At 38.1% G+C, this 24,410-nt stretch overlaps 1 protein-coding gene across 4 annotated transcripts in view; it reads right to left on the reverse strand.

Moving 5' to 3' along the window:
• The window catches only part of LOC140673814 (uncharacterized), a 79,576-nt gene that overhangs the window by 42,118 nt on the left and 13,048 nt on the right, over positions 1–24,410 (reverse strand). For 2 of the 4 annotated variants that reach the window (XM_072907003.1, XM_072907005.1), the window contains exon 2: positions 21,290–21,397. The exons of the other annotated variants lie outside the window; for them this stretch is intronic. In XM_072907003.1, coding sequence (XP_072763104.1) covers positions 21,290–21,397 — 108 coding nt within the window. The remainder of the gene's footprint in view (positions 1–21,289; positions 21,398–24,410) is intronic. 4 annotated transcript variants of the gene reach the window in all.

Here is a 24,410-nt window from a genome sequence, read left to right on the forward strand (position 1 = left end):
TAATATATATATATACATATGTATTTATTTATGTATATATATATATGGATACAAATAATATATGTTCGCATATGTGTATGTGTGTGTAAGTCAGAGAGGGAGAGAGAGAGAGAGAGAGAGAGAAGCGTATACACGAATCTCTCTGTACAATGCGGCAGCAATGCACCGCGTTCCAGACCGATCCTCCCCATACTTCCCCTCCTTCCACCCCTCCCCCCGTCGCGTATCCCCGGCCGCGGCTGTTCTGCCCGCGAAAATTAATAAAGATACAATTAATAAAAATTACATATTTTTCATCCATCGGAGTCGGTAGAGGGTGGTCGGGGAATTGGAGGGAGGGAACACCACCGCGTGTGCGCCCCTTCGATCTTTTTTTCCTCTTCGTTTTTGTGCTCCTTCCCCTTTTTCCTATCCTCCCGTCTCGATCCGCGCGTTTTCCTTTTTTTGTTTTTTATTTTATTTTATTTTATTTTACTTTTCTTTCTTTTTTTTTTTTTTTGCAGCACCGGAACGAACGAGGCGAGCTTTCTTGCTATTTAAAGGCGGCCGCGAGCGATATTGTAGCTACAGCCTCGGGAAATATGGGCGAATTTGGTTATTAGGTGGCCGCCCCGGCAATTTTCATGGGCCATTCCGCTGCGGTTTTCTTCCTTCCTTTTTTTTCCGTGTCACTACGAGAGTAAGACAGAGGCACATCGATTTCATAGTACTCCTTTGTATCTTTATGTAATGTACCACGTACGACTTGATTCGACATTACTTGCATTCATGCTATTTATTTGCGTTATTTTTTTTATTCCGCGTCATCTTTCACTATTATTTTGCACATAATTTTTCATGTGATTTTTATCGTTTATTACATTTATATATTTAAACTCATATTAAAATTGAATTTTGCCACGAAATATTATATTATTAGATAATAGCACGTAAAAGAAATTAATAAAACTCTTTATCGAACCTAACGTCAAGAAAATACTTGTAATAAAAATTGATGAAATTTTTTAAATCGTAATTAAATTAAAAAATTATATTATAAAAAATCTATTATAATATAAAAGAGGAATGCGCCACAATATTTAACCGCAAGATATTTTTCACAACTAAAAATATATATAAGTCTAGTATAATGCATTGAACTAATTACACAAAATCACGAAAGTTCTGCAATTATTCCTAATTGTTTTCAACCAATTTTGCGTTGAAAAATATCTGTTGGTATCTTCACATATTTGTAGCTTAACGTTATATCTAAATTTTCTCACGGGAGAATCACGCGGGGGCGAGGCGGGGAGAGGGGGGGGGGAATAAATTTCGGGCAAAGCCACAACAGATCGGTTAATTCTCGTAAACAAAAACACGAGCTTGCGCCTTTTACAAAAGAGGAAGAGAGAGAGTGAGAGAGAGAGAGAGAGAGAGAGAGAGAGAGAGAGAGAGAGAAAGAGAGAGAGTGAGAGAGAGAGAGGATCATGTAACTGTGCGTAAAAGGAGAAGAAGACGGCGAAAAAAATAAAATAAAATAAAATAAAATAATAAAGAGCGAATCAGTAATGTCGGCACACTCATACACATCCTCGGCGAAAAAAGCGGTGCGGGTGCATACTGCAAACCCTGGAAACTCACCACCCCCCTCTGTTCCTTCCACCCTCTCTCCCCCCCCCCCTCCCGCTTTCCTCACCATGAGGGCGGTGAAAAATTTAATTACAAAAAAGTTTTGGCATTCCGTCAGTTTGGTTTTAGTCGCGATATATCGTTCAGAATTTCGCCTCTCTCTTTCTCCCTCCCTCTTTCTCCTTCCGTTTCTATCTTCCGCCCCGTTTCCACTCTTGGCTATCTCATCTCTCGTCGTTCTACCCTCTCTCTCTTTCTTTCCTCTCAAGGGTGGCAATACCCCCCTCCCCTCCCCCCCCCCCGCGCGCGCGTATCTGCGGTTTATTCGAGCCCGCCTCGAACCGCACACCGCTCTTTCCCCCTTCGGCTCTCCTCCGTTACCGCGTCCCCGTTGGCCGCCCACGCTTTTTATAAAGCGCCGTTATATAATATTTTATTAATAATGCGATCGAGAGTCCACGGGAATACCCGCCGCCGCCGCCGCCGCCGCCGCCGCCGCCACCGCCGTTGCCAGAGTTTCGAAGGCTGCGGTGGCGAACGACGGTGCATCTCGAACCTGAGAGTATCAGCGTCAATAACCGGAAATATTTCGCGAGAACCCGGCCATCGTCGCATTTTTTTCTTTCTTTCAGTTTGCGTCTTTATCAAGGCAGAAAGTAGACTTATTTGCCAATTATCATCGAATGGATTAAATCGTGCGCATGTATCTTAACTTGAAATGCTTGAGAAACGCTATGTTTTTATATTGTAAGAATTAATGACAGTTCGTTTTTCTATTTGTATTTTAGAAAAAAAAAAAAAAAAAAAAAAAAAAAGATTCAACGCCTAATCTAAATTTGATTTTTTTCTTTTGTAATTGATCCGCCCCCCAGGGTTCCCGTGGATTATTCCTTTGAATCCTCGACGGCTTAACATTAGAAGGATCGGAAGCGAATTAGGTTTTAGGCATTTCTCGCACCTAATTAACATTCCGATCGGCGACATGTGCTGTCCCGAAAAAGGGCCGGTCTCTCGAGAAGCTTTTTCCGCGAGGCTTTGACTCGGGGTTATCCCCGGGAATTATTTGCGCCGCTGCGTCGTTCGATAGCTCTCGAAGAAGAGCTAACGAACGAACGAACGAACGAGAGAACGAAACGAGAGAACGAACGGAACGGACGACCGGAGCCGAAAAGTCAAATAAGCAAAAAATGAAAGCCGGACTCGATCGATCGATAGCGCGCGCGGGGCTATACATTGATAGCCGCGGGGTATACGAAACGACTCGAAGGGGTGAAGGGAGAAGGGGTGAGCGAGGGGGAGAAGCGGATGACGGAGCGGCACAACGGGGGGATTGGACGGAACCGACCGAGAGTCCGACGACGCGCAATTCTTTTTTTTTTTTTTCTTCTTTTTTTTCTCTTTTCGAGAAGGATGAAATAACTGGTCAATTAGCAATCTTATTGAAAATTTGTCAAGTTTTGCGGGACCTCCGATAGGAGATCTTTCTCAGGGAGTGGAAAAAAGATTATTTTCTTGCCCACAGCCCCGTGGGCCTTTTCTTCACTTCAATTATCCTCCCATCTATCCCATACTTTTTGGTAACAAAATTTACGATTCTTTCCGTGTTGTAATATAATTACTCTGGCTCACGTGTTCAAGATATATTGAAATTAATTGCTTCTATATACTTAATTGTGATTGTAATTTATTTATAATTTTTAAAATATTTAAATAGAAAAAGAGAGGAAGGAAGATAGAAGACGTATCTGAATCTATAAAAAAAATTTATTTTTAAATTTATTATTCATATTTATACTTGATTATAATGACAATATATCTTCGAAAATTTAAGGATATTTTAAATGATGTCATGCTAAATTGTTTTGTAAAGACTATTTTTAAAATTTTCTTCAAGACATCTTTACTTGCATGAGACACTTTTTGAATATAAAACTGACACAAAAATCGCGTAGGAGAATATTAAGTTAGACACGATTACCGTCGACGGTTGGCCGCCTCAAGGTCCTGCCAAATTATAGCAATAACAATCGTACGACAATATCGTATCTTTCAACCCTCTCTCCTTTTCCCTCTATATGAATCCAATTTTCTGTCAGCGCAATTTCCAGCCGCGGGAACGGCGAGTTCCGGAAATAATTGTATTACTCTGTGGCACGACAGAAGTTAGAATTTAAACCACAAGGTCGCCGCTCACATCTCTCGAATTGTGTTTGCGGACGACACACTCCGGTATTTGAGAGAGAGAGAGAGAGAGAGAGAGAGGAGTAATCGATTTATCTTTCTCTCTCTCTCTCTCTCTTTCTCTCTCTCTCTCTCTCTCTCTCTCTCTCTCTCTCTCTCTCTCTCTTTGTGTGTACGTGTCTTTTCTCTATCTCTTCCTCTCGGTAGGCCGCAAGAAAGCTCTCAGACAACCAAAATTTCGTTATCCAGCGGTTCTCGGACTCTTCGCGATGACGCTTCATTGATGCAAAACGCCAATACTTGACGAGTTCAAATATGTTTTCGTAAAAATGCTCCTGTTCTTTCAATTTTATTTACATTTTTCCAATATGTAAGATAAATAAGAATTTATGCAATATAGAATGTACACATACATATGTAATAATGTACATATAAGAAAAAAAAATATACATACATATATGTAAAGTATTTTAGAGTTAAAAAGAGATGTGTATTAAGGTCAAATTTATTTCAAATTTATATTATATAATTTTCGTCCTTTTATTTGTTTATTATAAAATTTATTTTTTTTTTTTTTAATCTCATAAAAATTAAAATTTTTTAAAATTATACCAATCGAAGAATAAGACATAAAATTGGCTTCAAAGGAAAAATCATAGAAAGCTATATTTTTCTAACAATAAGTAAATTATTGTATTAATTGCGTTGTAAATCTCACATAATGGTGTTTTAGCATGACAATACACCGACTCTTTAAAATTGAGGGCTCGTCAAGATCACTCGTTAACGTTAGTTTAGATTTAACGTCATAATTATCTATTCTTTGAATCCTTTGTATCATTATTTTCTTTTGCCTTGGAGCGTAGTCAGGGATCGACGTATTGTAGGCCGTTGTAGAATATATTTTTTGACGAGTTTTCTAAAAAGTGCGAGAAAGACCGGAAAGGTCCAATGCAAGTGTTCGAAGAATGACAAGGAGAAGGGGAAAAGGGTACGCGGAGTAAATGCGAAGGAAATAAAAAGAAAGAGTTCAAAATAACGGTAAAGGAGGATGGAAGTAAAAGGTAGGGTAGACGAGAAAGAAGGCGAGACTGACGGATAAGAAGGGAAGGAGAGACGGAGAACGGAAACGAAAGGGGAGTAAAAAGCTAGTGAAGGGACGAGTAGAACGAAGAAGTGAAAAGGGGGATGTGCGAGATGGGATGAAAGAGAGAAACGAGGAGGCTAGACAGACAGACAGAGGAAGACAACAGGGACAGAAAACGGAAGGGCGAGGGAAGCGAAGCACGCAGATAGGAGGGATGGGGCGGCGAGGGGAAGAGCGATCGGCGAACGGAAGAAGGAAAGGGAAACGGAGAAAGAGGGAGAGAGGGCGGACGGTCTGCTAGCGTGAGGGAGTCAGTCGAAGGGTGTAGATGCGATGGAGAAAGAGGGCAGAAGGAAGGAAAGAGGGGTAGGTAGGTAGGTAGGTAGGTAGGTAGGTAGGTTGGTAGGTAGGTAGGTAGGTAGATAGGTAGGTAGGTAGGTAGGTAGGTAGGTAGATAGGTAGGTAGGTAGGTAGGTACGTACGTAGATAGAGGATAAGAGAGAGAGAGAGAGAGAGAAAGAGAAAGAGAGAGAGAGAGAGAGAGAGAGAGAGAGAGAGAGAGAGAGAGAGAGAGAGACCCTGTATAGATATGTAGAGAGAAGGCGAAGAGGATGAGGAGGAGGAAGGAGGGGACGCAAAGATTGGTGGTCTCCCTCTCGGCGACCACCCTCGACCGACCGTTCTCCATCCCTTCTCTCCCCCCTTCCTCCTCCGATCCGGCCGCTCGCCTCTCTCTACCCACCCCACGGCGAACCCGCGAACTGAGGACAAAAATCAATATGAACGTGTAGCCATTTCTCTTTAATCTGCCGCTTACTGGCTAGGAACCGAACCGAACTGCGTCGAACCAGAACCGGACTGGTCGGCGGCGGCCTCTTTCCGAGCTGGGCCGGCGCGCGCGAGCGGAGGGAACGGTGTGGTGGATCCCTTCCTTTCTCTTCTCCTCCTCTTCCCCCCCCTCCCTCCCTCCCGCCCGCCCGCCTTACCGCCACCGCCGCCCGACGTTTTCGAGGCTATCGAAATTAGTACCTACCCGTCATCGGCTACGAAATGCGAGGAATTTTCGATACGAGTCCCCGGCCTAACCCTCCGCGACCACTCTCCCACTCACCCCCGTTCATCCTCCGTCCGCCCCTTGCTTTCCCGCCAATTCTCCTGCAGTCACCTCGACCAACTTTTTCGTATTCCCCTACGCACACGTGGGAAACAGGAGGATGATAACACGGACGTGGATCTGGGGTGATTGAACCTTCTCGTATTTCTAGACAATACGACACTTTTCGGGGACATTACACATTTTTTTGACATTTCGAAGATTTCTACGAATTTGCTATCAAATTTTTCACCTGTGAAAAATGCAGAGTTTCGAATAAATTTTCAGACGGAAAGAAAATGCACGATTGATTATAAGAGTATATTAAATTTTTTACTCTCGATGTAAAAATGTTTTGTTCGAGATATGTTGCGTGTGCGGAGCTGTATATTAATTTTACAAAGAAATTTCATTCTTTCCGTATTTAGGATGGGCCGACTAAGCGTTCTTAATTTTTATTTAATTAGCGTGATGCTTTGCGCGCCTATCGCCTTTGTTATGAGGGACCGTCCTGAGAAATTTTTTGTTTTCTATTTATTTTTATCTCGACAACACAATAATTTATTTTAATAAATACACGCGAGCGAAGCGGCATGTGAACGATGATAATGCATTTGTATTCAAGCGCAGGCGTCGCGGATTAAAATTTTGAATTTCACTTTACTCTATAATTTCTAAAAGCCTGTGCTATGATATTTTCGTCGAAAGAAATCTCGGCTTCGATTTAATCAAGAAATTTATAATTGAGATATTATTAGACAATTCGAGGACATTTGTATTAATTACATATTCATTGCGCAGTATAATTAAAATTATGATTAAAAATTTTGGATATATTAATTGCTCTATATTAATTAAACGAATTGAACGATAATCTTTTTCTCCCCGTCTGGAAGTAAAAATATACAGAGATAGATAAATTGATAGATTATTATTTCGACATTTGAATTTTTCCAAGGACTCTTTCTTCGAAACTTTCGACCTGTGCTTTGCCAGCCGATGATCTCGCGATTCAGAAAAAGAATCGCAATTGCGTCGTAAAGCGTCACGACTCGATACTCAACAGGCTCGTGAAATCAGCAATTCGGAGGAGCGGCTTTACGATTGGCACAAACGAGCCGGCACAATTCTATTCGCGCGTTCTATTTGATCGTCGCGCCGGCGGTTTCCGAATCGCGCAAAGTGACAGATTACTATTTACGTTTTCACGTGTCACATCAACTCTTTAGCTTCAAAATATAATGGTACATGAAAAAGATTTAAGGGTTTGGCACATTTTTATCCTAAGATATCCACATCCAAGATCATTTCGAAGAAAGCAAAGTACATTATTTTTTTATTTAGAATTAAAACCTAATTAAGATAATCATGGAAAAATATAGAAGCTAATAAATTCTATAAATATCCTATTAAATATTATAATATATTCTAAGAAAAATTCTAACAAATATACTCATTTCTTGCTTTAATGCCGATTTAAAAATACGAAAAGTACGCGTGACTGTCGCCGATCCAATGCATCGGATCGATGGAAGTCAAATGCTTCCCATCTCAACTTTGCATCATTTTTCGCGCGGTCGCGATGTTTCGTGCAAAAATACCATCTCGTCGATTAATTATCCCGCGTATTTGCGCGGCCGTGGTTTTTTACAAATTTATCCGGCGAATCGGCTCGTTAAGGATGCACGCACACACACACACACACACACACACACACCGCGCAACTTTTAATTTCTCCCGCGACTTTAACGCATTTTTCATCGCGGGGCCGGGCGCTAGTTATCGCGCGGTTTTTTCCTTTAACGATCGCGGCGCGAAAGATTTATTTCGCGGAGGGGGGTGGAGGAGGGTGAAGGGGAGGCCGTTCACCGCTGCAATATTCAAAGCTCGCCCGCCACAGTTTTCGTGATCGCGCGAGATTACGTGGACACATCGTGGATCGCGCACCACGAGCGACATATAGATTATTGATCAGGTAATGGGGGGTATTTTTGGAGAACCTAACTATTTTAGAGAGATCACGCTTCTCTCTTTCTCTCTCTCTCTCTCTCTCTCTCTCTCTCTCTCTCCCTCTCTCCGTTTGTTTTTTTTCGAAAAATCGTGCACACCGTGTATCGTCATATCATATGTGACAATGGAAAATTCACGCGACCCACTTTGTCGCGCGTGTTGATCGCCCCGTCCGATATCATATATAAAAATCTCGCTGCCTTGAAAGATTCACTACCGCGGTCTTTCACAACGGATAGGAAATAAACATGTCCTCGGTTGTTGTTTCAATTTTTTTCTCTCTCTCTTTTTTTTTTTTTTTTTTTTTTTTTTTTAGAATCAAACAACTTATTATTTTTTCAAAATCCTTTCACGAATCCACAGATCTTCGGAGGCTAGAGATTATACAAGCCGGGAGATTACAATAATTTTTTTTTATACCATATCTACTTTTTCTTTTTCTATAGAGCACTCACGCTTAAGAGACCGTTTTTCGGGGGAGGGGGGGAGGGGAAATATGAACGTTCAACTCATAGCCGTGGCCGCTTTCTCGCCGGGGCAGGCTGCTGGGCTGGACCGGATCTCGAGATTTATACGTTCACGATACGCAGCTGTGCGATGCTCAGAACACGGGGAGCTTACGCCGAGCTTCGTGCTTGCTGCGCGGGTTACGCGGACAGCAGCTCGCCCTACGGTGCCGTCGGTACTACATATAGATTATTGATCAGGCAATAACTCAAGGACTAGTTGGGGTGCATATTACCGGCGAGGTGGAATGGGACGGGGGAGGGTGGGAGGGGGCGGGCGGGGGGAGGGAGACAAGAGGTGGAAGCGCAACGCTTCGATGTTGCCGTATATGCGACGGTTATGCTAATTAAAAGCAGCCTTTCGGCTGCTGGAAATGGCCGCGACTAGAACCCGGGGATCATTACGAACACATGCGGCTGTGTGTTTTGGAAATTAGATCGGCCGAAAGTGGAAGAAGTGTGTCATGTTTCTCTCGCGAAAGTAAAACTCGCTCGCGAAATAAATGTATACTAATAATTGTACGTGTTTATAAATTTCGAACAAATTAGATCGGCAGCCAGTCATTATATTATAAGATGGGATTTAAGAAAATTTTGATATGCCAGAAATAATATTATAATTCTGAGTGAGCGATTGTTCAATATTTTAATGTTTTGCAAATTCAAATGGACACTTTATCTTTTTTTTATTTTTCTTTCTTGTTATATTTAAAGAAGATCTAGATGTCTCGTGATTATCTTGATATATAATTTAGAGAGAAGAATTTCCAAAGAGAAAGAGAGTGTAATCGGATTTTAATAATATTTTTTCTCATTTTTTTTTTTTTTGCTTTATTTGCGCGTGCATTATTGATTAACGTTGACTGTTGATTCGAATTTATTAATTGAACTTTAAAATTGACGTTTAAAATATCAGAAACGTGATACTCTTTCTCTGTCAGCCGCGAAACGCGTCATACAAGACGATCAAATGATGAATGACTTACGAGGCTATGAATTAGAATTGTATGATGTTTCTTCAATTTTGAAATCGGCTGCCAATATCGGCGAACAGTGATCCTATCGACAGGACGTTTGCGAATAAATCCCTATCGAGAAGGGAATTAATATCTGTCGAGCGTTCTACTTTACCAAAACTGGGCCAAAACAGATCCTGCAACGAGTCATAAAATAGTGATCTCCTCTTTATTTAAAATAGACTGCATTATAATTTCACATGCATTATAGTAGAAACTATTTTGTTTCTTGTAAGAAACTAGATTGAAAATTTTTTTTTTTTTTTTTTTTTTTATTAAAAGTAAATTCAAAAAACGATGATGTGTATTTTTATATATATATTATTTTTTCATTTTTTAAAAATATTTCTTCCCAGAGTAAATTTTATTCCATAAAATTAATATAACGTACAAGGATAGACTCTTTATACGTATTTGAAGTCGCGTGCAGAGAATTAAATATTAAGCATTACCATATTTGCGCCTCTTTATTTCTCTCTCTCTCTCCCCCCTTCTCTCTTTCTCTCTTTTTCTCGTTAGCAATGAAAAATAACTCGTCTAAGGACGCGCACGCGGCGGATTTCCATTATTAATGAGATTACGTAAGTCTGTTATCCAACGTAAAATTATTAAGCGAAATATGTCTTGATTATGTAAGGGGCCATAACGCGTACACGGTGCGGGCAGGGGCAAGGATTATCATGGTTTAATATGAGTTTAAGCAAACGCGTAACGCTCCTAAGATTTCGCGTTTATTGCCGGAGCAAGCTTTTTTCTCCTTAAATGTTTTAGTAGCTCGCGAAATATCGAATATTAATAATTGATCGGCGATTGAAATTTGATTTCTTTTGCGTACGATTTATCCATCGAATCCCGAATGCTCGGTGCTGTCAAAGGGGTGAGGGAGGTGGCGACGGGGGAGGCGGGGGAGGGAGAAGGTGACTCGATCGGGCGTTTTGCCGTCCGCGAAAGCACCGATACTTATTGTGTGATCCGCGAGAGAGCTTACTTCACCAAGACTTAAAGTGCACCCGCCGACGATTTCCACTTTGCAAAGCAATGCATCCGCCGCGGCCAATCGATAAGCCGCCACTTCGCGATAAGACGAAGTACAGGCGGCTGAGACTTGAGGCGGGTGAGCGTCGGGAAACTGTACGACGTACCGAGTGAGTCAAAAAAATACAAATGCGGCAAAGACTCTCTTCGTTATTTTTAATAATTCGATTTCTTTTTTTTTTTTTTTTTTTTTTTAAGGAAAAAAAAATAATATAATCTCAAACAGAAATGTGGAAGATTAAAATTATCGATAAATTTTAATTATCTATTTGGTAGATAATTTAGGGAATTAAGTAGAATCGATATTTAAGAACGTTTTTGTGTCAATTTTGAAGCTCTGACAAATTTGGAGAAGAAAAATCCGGAAAGAGTCCAAAGATTTCTCAGAGTAAAACTTTTTCTTCGGACTTGCACAGGCATTTGCAATTCCCATCCCTTTAAAATTTAAAAAAGTCCCAAAGGTTTGAAGAATTCAACAATCTTAGCATAAACAGTTTAGAATTGAAACGTTTAAATAAGCGGGAATTTCAGAATCCTGCTTTCAGAGCCTGGAGAACTGTTTTGGTACGTTGCATATATTTCTTGAGTACCCTGTAAACGTATCTGTCAGTGAAGAAGCTTGCGAATATATAGGCGCAATTTTATAAACTTAAAGCATATTCCTGGAGCGCGGACGAACCACTAGAAGACTAAGAGGATTCTCTTCTCCGAAAAAAGCAGACTAGCGAATGGACGAGGAGTGACAACAGAGATAAGCAGGCGAGAGGAGCAGGCGAATAAGAGGAAAAAGCAAGGAGGGAGTGCGGGGGATGATGTCCGAGTTGTGAGCGACAAGAGCCTTTCTTCCTTTACCGTGGCATTTTCCATAAGTGGATCGTTACGTCGATCCTCCGAGCACATTGAAAGAGAAGGAGAGAGAGAGAGAGAGAGAGAGAGAGAGAGAGAGAGAAAAAAATAGGAGAAGATTCAAAGAGGAATTGATGCACGCAGCGTTCGCGAAGGGGAAGAAAAAAAAGGAGGAATAACTCCTAATAAAAATACACGAACGTGGGTTACGTCAGATACGTGCAGAGAGCTTGAAATAATATGTTACCCTTTAGCGGATTAGGACACCTTTGCGAAAAAGAGTTTGTGTTGAATGATGTATCTGAAAAAATATTCTGGGCGGTCCATAGGACGGCAGAATAAAAAAAGAGAGCAAAATAATTAAAGATATTTTTAAAAAAATAAAATAATTTTTGCGCGCGCGCGTGTGTGTGTGTGTGTGTGTATAATATATAAAAAATTTCAAAAAATAATATTATTTAATATATTTGATTTTTATAATAATTTATTAAGAACATATTTTAATAAATGAAATAAAAAATTTTATTTAATACAACAAAATTTTCAAGCGAATAATATTTATTTTGATATATATATTTGATATATTAAAAAATAAAAAAGTTGTTTACATTTTTTATTAAATTTAAAATTTATGTACACTTACACGTAATTGAATGAAAATAATTAAATTACGCGCTAGATTTTAGCTGTAAAGAGAACTAATGGAATTCTTATAGAAAATCTTGCCAGAATGCGTGTCCAGCAGAATTTATCCATCCATTTTCGGCAACGCCGCGGGCGAGGACAATTAATCGTCACAAGTTAACAGCTTCTCTGGCTTCACGCACATTTACGTAAATTAATCACGGCAATAACACGGCGCGAATATGATTTTCGCGAGGCGTACCAGGGTCGACCAGGATCGCCAATGATCATCGAGGACACGCGATACACAACGTCCTCGCCGATAGCTCGGATTTCGTCGATATAAGACGCGCTCGCTCAAGTTGCACAACCTCCTCCCTCTCTGGGGAAAACTGCCAAGAAGGTGGAGGAATATCGCCGATGATTCATGAGGTCGTCATCGCGTGACCGAGTGACACGCTCGTGCGCAACTTGATGCTCCGAAGAATTAGATCCTAAAATCGGCCCTTTTATTTCGCGAATTAGCATAAGTGATTCATCATTGGTGTAGAATAACTAACGTACCAAACGGAATGCTCGATGAAATTTTTTTTTTTCTTTTTTTAAGAAGGAAAGATATAAAATGTCAAAGCTGAACATTTTCGAGAAAGTTTAGAGTTTTAGAGATTCTAAACATTTTTATTTCAAACAACTTTAAGATCCCACAAAAATTGCAACGTTTGAATATCTCAAGAGCCAAACGTTATATTTTGAAGTTTACAAATTCTGAACCAAATTTCAGAATTGAAGAATATGAGAGATCAAAATAAATAGTGAATATTCCAATATCTTTTTTTTTTTTCTTCTTGTTGTTTGTAAATGATAATTTCCGAACAAACATCTCTCTTCGAAAAGAGGAACCACGCGCGTCAAAGGCGGAAACGGGACATTTAATTCACAGGTGGAAGTGTATGAGAACGTTACCGAAATGCGACTTGTGTATTTCTATATAAACTGTCTGTGTGTGTGTATGTTTATATACAATATAAACACACACACACACACACACACACACACACACACACATATATATATATATATATATATATATAGACACCCCCGCGATAGACGGTGCAATGTACTGCGTCACGTCAGTCGGCAGCGCATTATAACGTCGGCTTGCAATCTAACGGCAGTGGCGACGACACAGTCTTCTTCTTTCTCTCTTTCTCTCTCTCTCTCTCTCTCTCTCTCTCTCTCTTTCTCTTCGAGTATTCGTGTAACACGGCTAGCCGAAGCATGGGAACGGGAGAGGAGCCAGCGCCTTTGTAACGGCGGCGCTGGTGGCACCGTGCATGTAACGAGTTTCCAATAATGGCTCAGCTGCGTACCGCCATTGGCCGACACACGGGTTCGGCTAAACTATACTAGTAAGAGCCAAAGCAAAAGAGAGAGAGAGAGAGAGAGAGAGAGAGAGAGAGAGAGAGAGAGAGTTGCGAGAGCGATTGCAACGACGAGTGGGAGAAAGAGGGTGAGTGAATCTCGCATCTTTCGGCTGCAGTTTTCTGCCTTCCTTTCTCTTTCTCTCTCTTTCTATCTATCTATCTGTGTCCGTTTAACCCCTGATACCGCGACTTTATTTCGCGAACAAGCTACTTGGAGGGTCCAGTGGTGCTTCCAATTTTTCGACATGTTTCATTTTGCCAGGAAAGAGAAAGCAATTTTGCTGGGAATCTCGAAGACGTTCGAAAATTTTTTTTTTTTTCTAATAAAAGCTACATAATTTCTCTATTAAAATAGAAATGTGTGCAAAAGTAATTGGACAAATAATATCCTAATTTTGGCATTTTTTCTAATAAAATTAATTTGTCATTTATATTATATATATAAATATAAAATTATTTTACAATATTTATAATATATATTAATATTAATTATATTATATGACATAGACTTGCTTATAATAATGTTAATTTTTTTGAAATGTTGAAATATCGTGAAATATTTTTTTAAACATCAAAATAATCTCAGTCTTTATTAATGTCAATTATTAAGAAATATGTGCCAAGCTAATCTCAAATTAAAATAAATCATTGTGCCTGTGTGTACGCACGCGTCATTAAATTGTTTGATTTGTTTAATAAAATGGCGCAGTCTGTAATAACACGCGCGATTTTCGATACGCATATTGCCTTTTTTATTTTAACAATAATTACATTCCATACTTGATTGACTTTGCCAGCAATCATTGAAATTTCATTTTCCACGAATATAGCATATGTGAAAAATCGTCGATTCGACTAATTATCTGTGTAAACAAAGCTAATATAAAGAATATTATTTATGAGATTTTGGAATAAGAGATTCACGTATGTGACGGAGGTCAAGAATAATTTATTTAATTCTCTCTCTTTCAAATTTGACAATGACTTATTATTATGTCAAATGTCCAGATGAAAATTTACAATCAAGTCATTTCGAGAATTTATTCTCAAATTTGTCGGCGGTCGCGTTATCGATCGATCTTTCTCGCTCTTTATTCGCTTGTTCATTGATGAAAAATTATTAATCAATCCCTTATTCCATGAAAAATCCACATCAATCCGACGTTACATTTTTGGTATCTCATCTCACTTAGTCTCTTTACCGGAAAGAATGATAAACGTCACGCTATCAAATTATCGACTTGTTGAATCGTGACATTGTCGAATGCATTTGTATGTGTGCAACTAGAGAAAGATTTTGTGTATTATTATGCATCCTGATTACTGAATTAAACGATCTTGATTGATACCTGATATATCTCTTCGCGGTCGGCCATTTTATTTCAACATCCGGATCACTCGACGCTATTGTTTTATTTCGCGATTAAGTGATGACGAAAACGAATCGCCATTGGTGGAAGAATATTCGTCGAATACTTTGCAAACTGTCACTCACTCACGCAATGCAATCACGTTTAAAACACTGTTTTAAAAATAACCGCAAATTTGCAAAAATTCATTTTAATTGTTTAAAAGTTTCTTACAAAGATTTTATATAATTTTTTTTCTATTCTAAATTGGTTGCTCGATTCACGTAAATACGCGAATGCTGCGAGGAGCGCTCGATGATTACTTCTTCCTCGAGAACTTCCAGAGCATTTATTTAGTGGAACACGAGAATGAAAAATCGCTCGTATCTCGTCTCTGCGACGTTTGTTCCTCGCATTATACACACGCGACGAAGAAAATCGACGAGAATGGATGGGCACCAAGGATGTATTCCCGGGGACGTCACCGATAAACTAATGCCCCCGATTTCCTGGCTTTCGGCTTGGCCTAGCAAAAGACATTCCGCGATCACGGAATATTTTGCAATCTTCAGGGATTTACCGACTTTTTTTCAAATAACTATACACACGTGCATTTGCTATTAAAAACTTTACAAGTGTTTTGAGTTTAAAAAACAAACATTGAAAATCTGAGTAATAAAATAAAAAGGAGCGGAAATGTCAATTGCGTGATTAAATGTGTGCGGCACAGTTTTTGCTACCTAGAAGATGTCAGTGATTAAAGAAATTTTAAGCCTCTGTTTTTTTACATATGTTTACGTCATCAGAGAGGGGAGCTGCAAAGTTAAAAACATTTCATTTTATCCGATGCCACTTTTATTCGATACTACTGTGTCTTAACAGTTTCCAATCATCTTTTTCTCTCTATCTGCCTTTCGTCATTCGATATCCAGAAAACACGGAGGATCTTCTAAAGACATTAGCGACTTTCGAGACCGATTTTAAAACGGCGACAAGAGCCTCGTACCACCAAACTTAACCGCCACCCCCCCAGTTTCCTACTCTCATACGAATGAGAAGACAACACTTTGTTATCGAAGAATTGATCTTATTAAGCAGCGCCTCGGTTTCATTCCTAAAACTTTTTGCCGGACATCCCTCGATTTTCTCACGAGGGTCTATGAACCTTTTCTCTCCTTTCCTTCGGATAAAAGTGTCTTTTCATTCTTATTTAACTATGAAACAATATTGAAACTATAATATTTCTCTTATTTTTTACTATTTTCTTAATAGAAGATTAAATATAAAAATATAATCAATAGGATGTGATTTTTTTATAAAAAAAATATTGTTCTAAAAGAAAATTGTTTTATTAAAATGGTATAAAAATCCAAATGTTTAATAAAATTAATTTTTATCATTTTTGAAATTTATTAAAAACTCTTTCGATTATTCTTACTTTTCGCAACATGGAGAAGCAAAATAAAAGGATATAATTAGGTAAATAAAATTATTTAATTAAACATCATTGTACATGGCTGAAATTTATTACAAAAAATTTGTCTTTTACTATTTATACTTTGATAAAATTACATGATAAAATTTATATAAAATTATTTAAATTAACATATATGACGCGACGTTATATTTTAAAGGAAGACAGGGGGGGGGGGACGAGAGATTTAATGCGGAAAGTGCACTACCCGGGTGGGCGTGCGACTGACAAGACAAGAGTGTCGAATCTTTAAACAACGTTGGATCAAAAGACGCGCGTAGTAGGATAGCAATTAGTTTCATTAGTAACGCGGTAATTAGTTCCGCGTAGATATTTAGGCGGACGTGCCGAAGCACCCGTTCCCATATCCAGCCGACTCTAAAGATTCTACCGAATCTCGCCCTCGGGGAACCGGATTTTACCTCGTGAAATAAAGCCAGCGGGAAACTTGGGGTAGGAGGGGTGGAAAAGTTGCTGCCCCCATTTTGCTTTTACTCTTTTGCAACAATGAAACGAAATAAAAACACCGCCCTTGTGTTTTTCCAGCGAGAAGTTTCTCAGAAAATTATATTTCAAGACTGCAATATATATGTCATCGTCGTGAGGAAAGACTTTTTTTTTTTTTTTTTTTTTTTTTTTTTGTTTTTGTATCATCTCACAATCGCAACTTTGGATCTTCGTATTATTTGACGATATTTTTTTTTCGATACTTGTGACGTAATTACAGTGCAATGCAAGTTTTGAATTTTTAATTAAGAGAGACATGTCTTGAAAATGTCAAATTTAGGAATTATCATAAAGAGAAATTCTTAATTGATGCAACAATATCGATGAAAACACGAAACGTATAACATCTTATTTTCACAGGAAACAAAAGTTTCAATATCCCGCCTTCTTTTGCGATAAATTTAAAAATTTATAAATATGAACGGCTAATATTAATTGCAAAAGATCCTGCGCGTGATGCGTTAACGAGAGGAATACTCGAGAGGAACTCTGATAACACAGAGGCTCGGCTAATAACGGACAACAACTCGGTCCGGTGATAGCGATGAAAAAAATAAGGGGCGGAAAAAAATGAAAGGGAAGAAAAAGGCCGATCGCCAGCCTGCGAGATGCCGCCCCTTTCATGCATAAATCAGGCAACATGGCGGGAACGAGCGAGTTCTACGTCGAAGCAGCTGAGATGGGTAATCTCGTCGCGCTTCTCCTCTCGGCGACTCTTTCTCTCTCTCTCTTTCTTTCTCTCTCTCTCTCTCTCTCTCTCTGTCTCTCTATTTTTCTCTCTCATTGAAATTCTACGCTAAATTTCAATCCGCGCCGAACAAAAGCCGTCGTATCTCTCCTCCCTCCCTCCCCTTTTCAGCCGTCACCCCCTTGTTTCATCTCATCGAAGCCTTTCAACGTCGCCGGACAATAAATACTTGAACCGCGAGAGCGTCAAGGAAGCGTACGAAAATCATGTAAAAAGAATCGAGCCCTTTTTGGGATCATATGAGGGTGGCAGAAAGAAAAAGAGCACTCGTTGGCCTTAAAAAAGACGGCCCTTATCTGTCGCGCCATCTTTATTTATCTCTTAGACAATCTTTCTTTATATATATATATATATATCATAATGATACAATACATATTTTGTCATATGCTAATATTATTGACATTTAAAATTTCAAATTTTTTTTTTTCAAGATTGTCAACTCTCTGTCTCTCTCTTTTGACGTATACGAAATAAAAGACTTTTGCTTTTAAGGGCTGTGACTTTAATAGGTGACGTGAAAAGGAGGATAAGAAAGCTCTCTCTCTCTCTCTCTCTCTCTCTCTCTCTCTCTCTCTCTCTCTCTCTCTCTCTCTCTTTCTCTCTCTCTCTCTCTCTCTCTCTCTCTTCCTCTCTCTCTTTCCCTATATCTATCGCGGACGTTGAAAATCTAACGTCGCTTTTCCCAAGTTTAATTAGGTACGTCCTATGTATTCATCCTATCCATGTGTATACAAACCGATACCACAGCGTTCGATATTGGAGGGAAACGGACGTTAGGGATGCATCGCGAATAGGAGAGAGGCGAGAGGGTCTTAAAAAGACTTCAGGCAGACGTAAAAGACAGGGAAGAAGAGACATCATAGACATACAGGGTGCGTGTAGAACTATCATTTCAGTCAGCTGCGAAGTTAAGATATATAATTAACTTGAAAACTATTGTTCAAAAATTTGATCTTTAATTTTTTTTAAGCTTAAGAGAGTAAATTTAGTGATGATTAGAATTGAAAAAAAAAATCAAAGATTCAACGCAAGCAATTCAAAACTTTTATTCATCTGAAATGTAACGTAAAATTGTAACAATAAAATTTTATAATATCATTATAGGTCAATAGATGTCTAATAATTTAAGTTTTTATTATATTAAACGTGTTAATATTTAATAGATAATTTTGTATCATTTATAAATTATTTCAAATATATATACTAAAATTTTACAGAACCTTCATATCACACACAGTTTAAAATAAATCAAAATTCTATTTAATCTTTCTTTAATTTTGGTCCGCGAATCCTAGGGATAAGTAATTCGCTAAATTGATATCAATTTATCTTGGAAATATTTAAAACCCGATGTATAACTTTGAATACTCACTTTGTGAGTTTAGTTAAGATCTCGCGAGGAGTCTCCGGTTCTGGGACACACTGTATATATATATATATATATATATATATATATATATATATACACGCACGTTGGTCCAGACGTCGTATGCGTTCGGAGAGAGGTAGGGATGATAGGGGAAGATGAGGATTGTGGAAATGGACCGTTGCCTGGAGTTCGAGTCCTATGTCCGCGATATAGCGGAGCCTCGAAGCATCAAATCGAGATGGGACAGAGGGGTGGAGGGGGGGGGGGAGAAAGGAAAGGGCCCGACTTTTGTACACGTCAGATTGAAATTTAGCGTGGGATTTCAATGAGCCGCCGAAGTAAGGGAGATTACCTTCCGTCAACTGATACTTTCGCGACGTATTCGCGTTTCACGAGGACTTGCAGGACGATGACGCATCGATCTCCTTCTTGCTTTTTTTCCTCCGTTTTTTCCTCGCTTTTTTTCTTTCTTTTTTTCTTTTTTTTTTTTTTTTTTTTTCGAGCAGTGGCTCCGTCTTCTGCACGTTCCTTCGCGTTCAATCAGCGAGAGCACCGACGGATTTGTTGTTTCCGTAAGTTCGGATCGAAACTCGCTCGCTGTCGTTTAATTCGACAGAAAACTCGGTCGCTCTCGCAATCTTTCTCGGCCGAATAATAATAATAATAATATTGAAATCAATGAAATGATCCGCGCGTTTGTGTTCTCCGAAACTTCTTATACTATATTTTAAGAATTCTTGACAAATTTACACTTGGCTTTTTCACAGGAAATGAAATCATAATACGAGCATGGGAGATTTGTTTACGAATCTTTACCCCATCTTTGACTATTAATTAACTACTTTAATAGATACGTATAGTATTGTCAAAATTTGAAGCTCGCACGGGAGAACAGCGTTCCCGAAATATCGTTTTATTCGGCAAAAAAATTGTTTTTAAATTTACAATGTGCAATTTCTGGAAGCAGTTTTGAACAAAATGATAATCTCTAATCTCTATCTTTTTGATTAGACGAACGAAAATATTAGTCGAAGAACAAAATGTCGCAGACATGAAATGCATATCGAGTTCCGTAAATACATCTATAAATTCAATCACGATGGATTGGTTTAAAAATCTATCGGGAGTCTCGTCAATTAATCTATCGAAGCGGTTCAAAGTGTCATAAGCGAGAGAAAGAGAAAGAGAAAGAGAAAGAAAAAGAGAGAGAAAGAGAGAGAGAGAGAGAGAGAGACGTGCTTTCTTCTCGAATTTATTCAAAATTTACGTCCGTTGGCTCTTGAGAATCTCCGCGAGAGACTTCGATTAGGATCGCACATTATTTAACAATCCATCGGTACGGATTAGATCGATATAAAGCGAGGGGCCGATTAATTAATTCGATTGCGCCGGATAAGGCGAGCTATTCGTCATTTAATCATCTAGACATCTGTTTCGACTTCAAGTCGAATTCGAAACGCGATGTCTATGCCTTCCGTCGTTCGATCGTCGGAAAGAAAAAGGAAGTTGAATATAATATTTAAATTCTGATTTAAACTTTGGTAAATGTGACGATGACTTCTTAAAAAACGTTCGTTCGAAGAAAATCCAAAGAGGATAAAAATGATAAAATAATTAACGAAAAATGATAGACATCACGTTATCGGGACTTAGGATTTTATTTAAGGAAATTTAAGTCGGATGTGTAGATAATTAATTTAAGCGCTTTACATGCGAGTTAATTTAATGTTTCTCTCGATATACGGTTTCGAGGAAACTCGGCGGCGAAGATGCTTATAATAAATTTAAAAAGCGCTCTGAAACTCTGCGATATTATTGTAGATACGACGAATAACGTCGCGAGAAATCACCGAGATATTCTCGCTTTCCTCTTGTACATGATAACGTATTCCCGCAAACAAGTTTAACGGTAACGCTATTAAGGCAATGCTCGAAAAACCGCGGATCGACGTCCAAATTGATGGAATCTATCAATCCCGACACGCCGAGTAAGAGAGCTCTTTAAAGTCTCATCTCGAACAGCTGCCGTCATTATTAATTTTGTTCGGTTCAATGACAGAAATTCGTAACCCAATTTGTACTTGAGAATTATTAAAAGACACAGGAAGAAGCTTGCATTATTCTTTTTTTTTTTTTCGTTAGGTTGGAAAATACGAAAGAAAAAAAAAATGTTAAAAGCACGCTCTAAATTGATTTCGTCCAACAAATGGAATTAAACAAATATTCGAAATAAGATATTAATGATAATGAGAATTTTTATGGTCCATTGTGTTATCGATGAAGGTTTAAATGTCAAAAGCGTAAGGAAAGAAACGAAAAGAATGACGGAACAAACAGTGCCGCGGGTTAAAGAGAGCGAAAATAGGAAGAAGGATTAATTACTATTATTAATGATGAATTTTATATTACCATAGGAGTTGTGAAACTGCGGATGGTGCGAGTCGATTCCGGTTCCTGGATGGTGCATGTCCAGCATTGCGTCCGGGTCGCCTCCGCTCTCAGAGCAGTTGCTCAGGGCTAAAACCAAACCGATAGACACACACCTTGCGTTTACACTTGTCATGAGTCTTACATTTGGTATCGTCGAGAACCATTTAGCCCGCGTTTATAATTTCTTTCTCTGTTTGTTGCTCCTGAGATCCCGTCCCGTCCCGTCCCTTCCTTTTCTCGCTCGCGTTTGCAGATCTCTTTTTTTTTTTTTTTTTTTTTTTTAAGTTAAGCACGATCGGTATAATTGTAATTGTCAGAGAAACAATCTCTGCGTGAAACTCGAATCGAGTTTAAAAGCACGAGATTTGCATGCAAATTTTGGTAAAATGAAACAGAAAATAAAACATTTGAGGTAATCTCCCCAACTTCAGAAATTTAACGAGTCGCGAATCCAAAGATCCGAAGACTCAAAATTCAAAAAATCTAAGAAACCAAGAATTTCGAAGATCCAAGCATCTAAGAATATATAGGTAATAGATGTTCCCTTTGAAACCGGAGATCTCTTATTCAAAGTTTCAAATTTAACATCGTTGATTTTTTAATTGCAAAAGATGTATTTTCTATTTTGCGAGCCAGAAAAGGAATGGTGCATAAAAAAAAAAAAAAAAAGTAATTCGGACGACGATCGAAAAAAGTGATATCATTCCCGAAAGTAACAAAAATTCGGCGCTGTATTTCGTTAAGATTGAACCCACGTGTGCACTCTCTTTCCTCTTTGCACAATGGAACAAAAAAGACAAGATCACAAAACGGAAAAGCACACACATCTCAAGAAAGAAATCATACAACATAAGACAGGGCATCTCACATTGACTTAAGATTCATGTAACTTATGATAAAACTAAAGTAAAACTAAAATGTAATTAACGGTGGCGGTATCTTTGTCGAGTCGATCAATCATGTTTGTTGACATATCGAGGAAGAAGGCTAGTGTATATCAGATAACGTGTAGAGATTTGAAAAATTGAGATTTTGAATCCTTTTTTTTTTCAGAGAAATCTTTAATGTATATATAAGAAAAAAATCTTTGTAATTTGTTATTTGTTATATAAAAGTTTATAAATTAGATCCAAGCTCAAAAATATATAAGGAATTTCTCAATTTTTATTAAAATGTGCTTTCTCAAAATTTGCATTGAATCCAAGTGTCGTTAATGAAACAGCAATAATATAAATTCAACCGTCAAAGATATTGCCATTTCGAGTTCTACGAATTTCAAGCGCTTGATTATCACAAAAAAATATTGGTTGGGAAGAGCGGGATGAAGGATATATACTAATTTAGGATCGTAGGTTCTTGTTCCTAAGAAAACAGAAAACGAAAAAACAGGGGAAAATCAATTAAATTCAGCGTTCAATCGCAGCGAAATATATATATACAGGATGCGAGAAAAGTTCCCGTGCGCGCGTGAAAAGCGACATTTCTGTAGAAAGAACATGCATTATAAAATCAAGAAACTTGTTAGAAATATGAAAAAGTTTCTGCCATTGTTAATTATATCAGACATCTCATTTCACACAAGAACTATTACAACTGAAAAAGATTCGAATATTGTTTATCAATATAAATAATATAATTTAACTTTGGCGTAATATTTTTTCCAGAAAGTAAGAATTATTGATTGATCTCTCTTTTTCTTTATCATTTTTATAAAATTAGTTTTTTCTTTTCTTTTTTTTTTTTTTTTTTTTTTTTTCAACTTTATTATGAAAAAGAATTTTTTTTCCTTGATTTATTATTTTATTTGCCCTATTTATTATTTTACTTATTTGTGAGAAAGTTGGTACATATTCTTTCTGCAATAGCAGACTAATTTTGCGGTATACTTGATTATAATGCGAGCGGGAACGATCCTGGCGGCCTGCGAGGCGCGTAATCTTTTGTTCGCGGGCGATTCTTGAATCGGATATATGAGAAAACGGATAAAAAGAAAAGCTCGTAGAGTCCTTGGTGGTGCGTTTGTCTATCCGTTTGGTTAGATCGAAACATTTGCATTTGCGCGCACGAGCGGGAACCGTCCAACTTTCTCAGCAGAGATCGAGCAGAGTACTCTCTCTACTTTTCCGAGATTCAGCTGCTTCCATATCTTCCGTGTTGACGTTCTGCCGACGAGCCTCTTCGGACGATGAAGAAGGATATTGTTTGCAAAATTATACAGGGAGGGGCGTGGAAACGAAGAGAAGGCCAAACACAGAATCGAAATGAGGAACGAGATAATCGCGATACGGTTTATCAAAGTTTGTCATTTCTCTTATTGATTCTTTGTAAATAAACTTACAATTAGGAGAATTTGCAAAAAGCTTTGCGAAGAAACTTTTTTTTTTTTTTTTTTTTTATCATGAAATACATTCTAGAATCAATGAGATCTAACGAGATACACTTTTTTCGATGTTTCTCTCCCGGTTTTCCCAAGTTCTCATTCACAGTCGTTTAATCTTGATGTTCAATGAAATAATTCAGTGCGCTGATTTTGGGGAATCTTATTTTGGCCGCGAAATGCTATTTGGGTAAAGTATTCTAAAATTTATTTAACCAACAATTTAATCACCCGTCTGTCGCATGAAAAATTCTTAAAAATTTCAAATATAAATAATACCTTTTTTTTTTTTCTACTTGAAAGCTGTGTTGACTCTACGTCGTATATTATAAATTATTCCGCACTCAATTTATTACGTATTAATATTCGATTAGCCAGTATTTATTCTCGATGATTTCATGATTCAGAATCTGGTATTTAACGCTAATAATATATTATAAAGACGCGTGTGCTAAAGTAACAATAGTAGTGAAAATCGATGAAAGTGTTGACAACACTTAATTACCTTATTTATCATACATTAATATGTTTTCTACTCGAGTAACTTATTAACTTCTCCTCCCGATCAATATTTTAATTTTTAAACAACTTTAAAGCAGTTTTTATTTGATCGCATGTCATAGTAATTAAGTGGAATTTCCGCAAAGAGAAAGTATATCGGTAGAAAATTGAGAGTGAAAATGTCGGACGTTTCTCGAGGATTTTACCTCGTGGCACAGTACC

The sequence above is a fragment of the Anoplolepis gracilipes genome, chromosome 15 (genome assembly GCF_047496725.1).
Source record: "Anoplolepis gracilipes chromosome 15, ASM4749672v1, whole genome shotgun sequence".
Classification (NCBI taxonomy): Eukaryota; Metazoa; Arthropoda; class Insecta; order Hymenoptera; family Formicidae; genus Anoplolepis; species Anoplolepis gracilipes.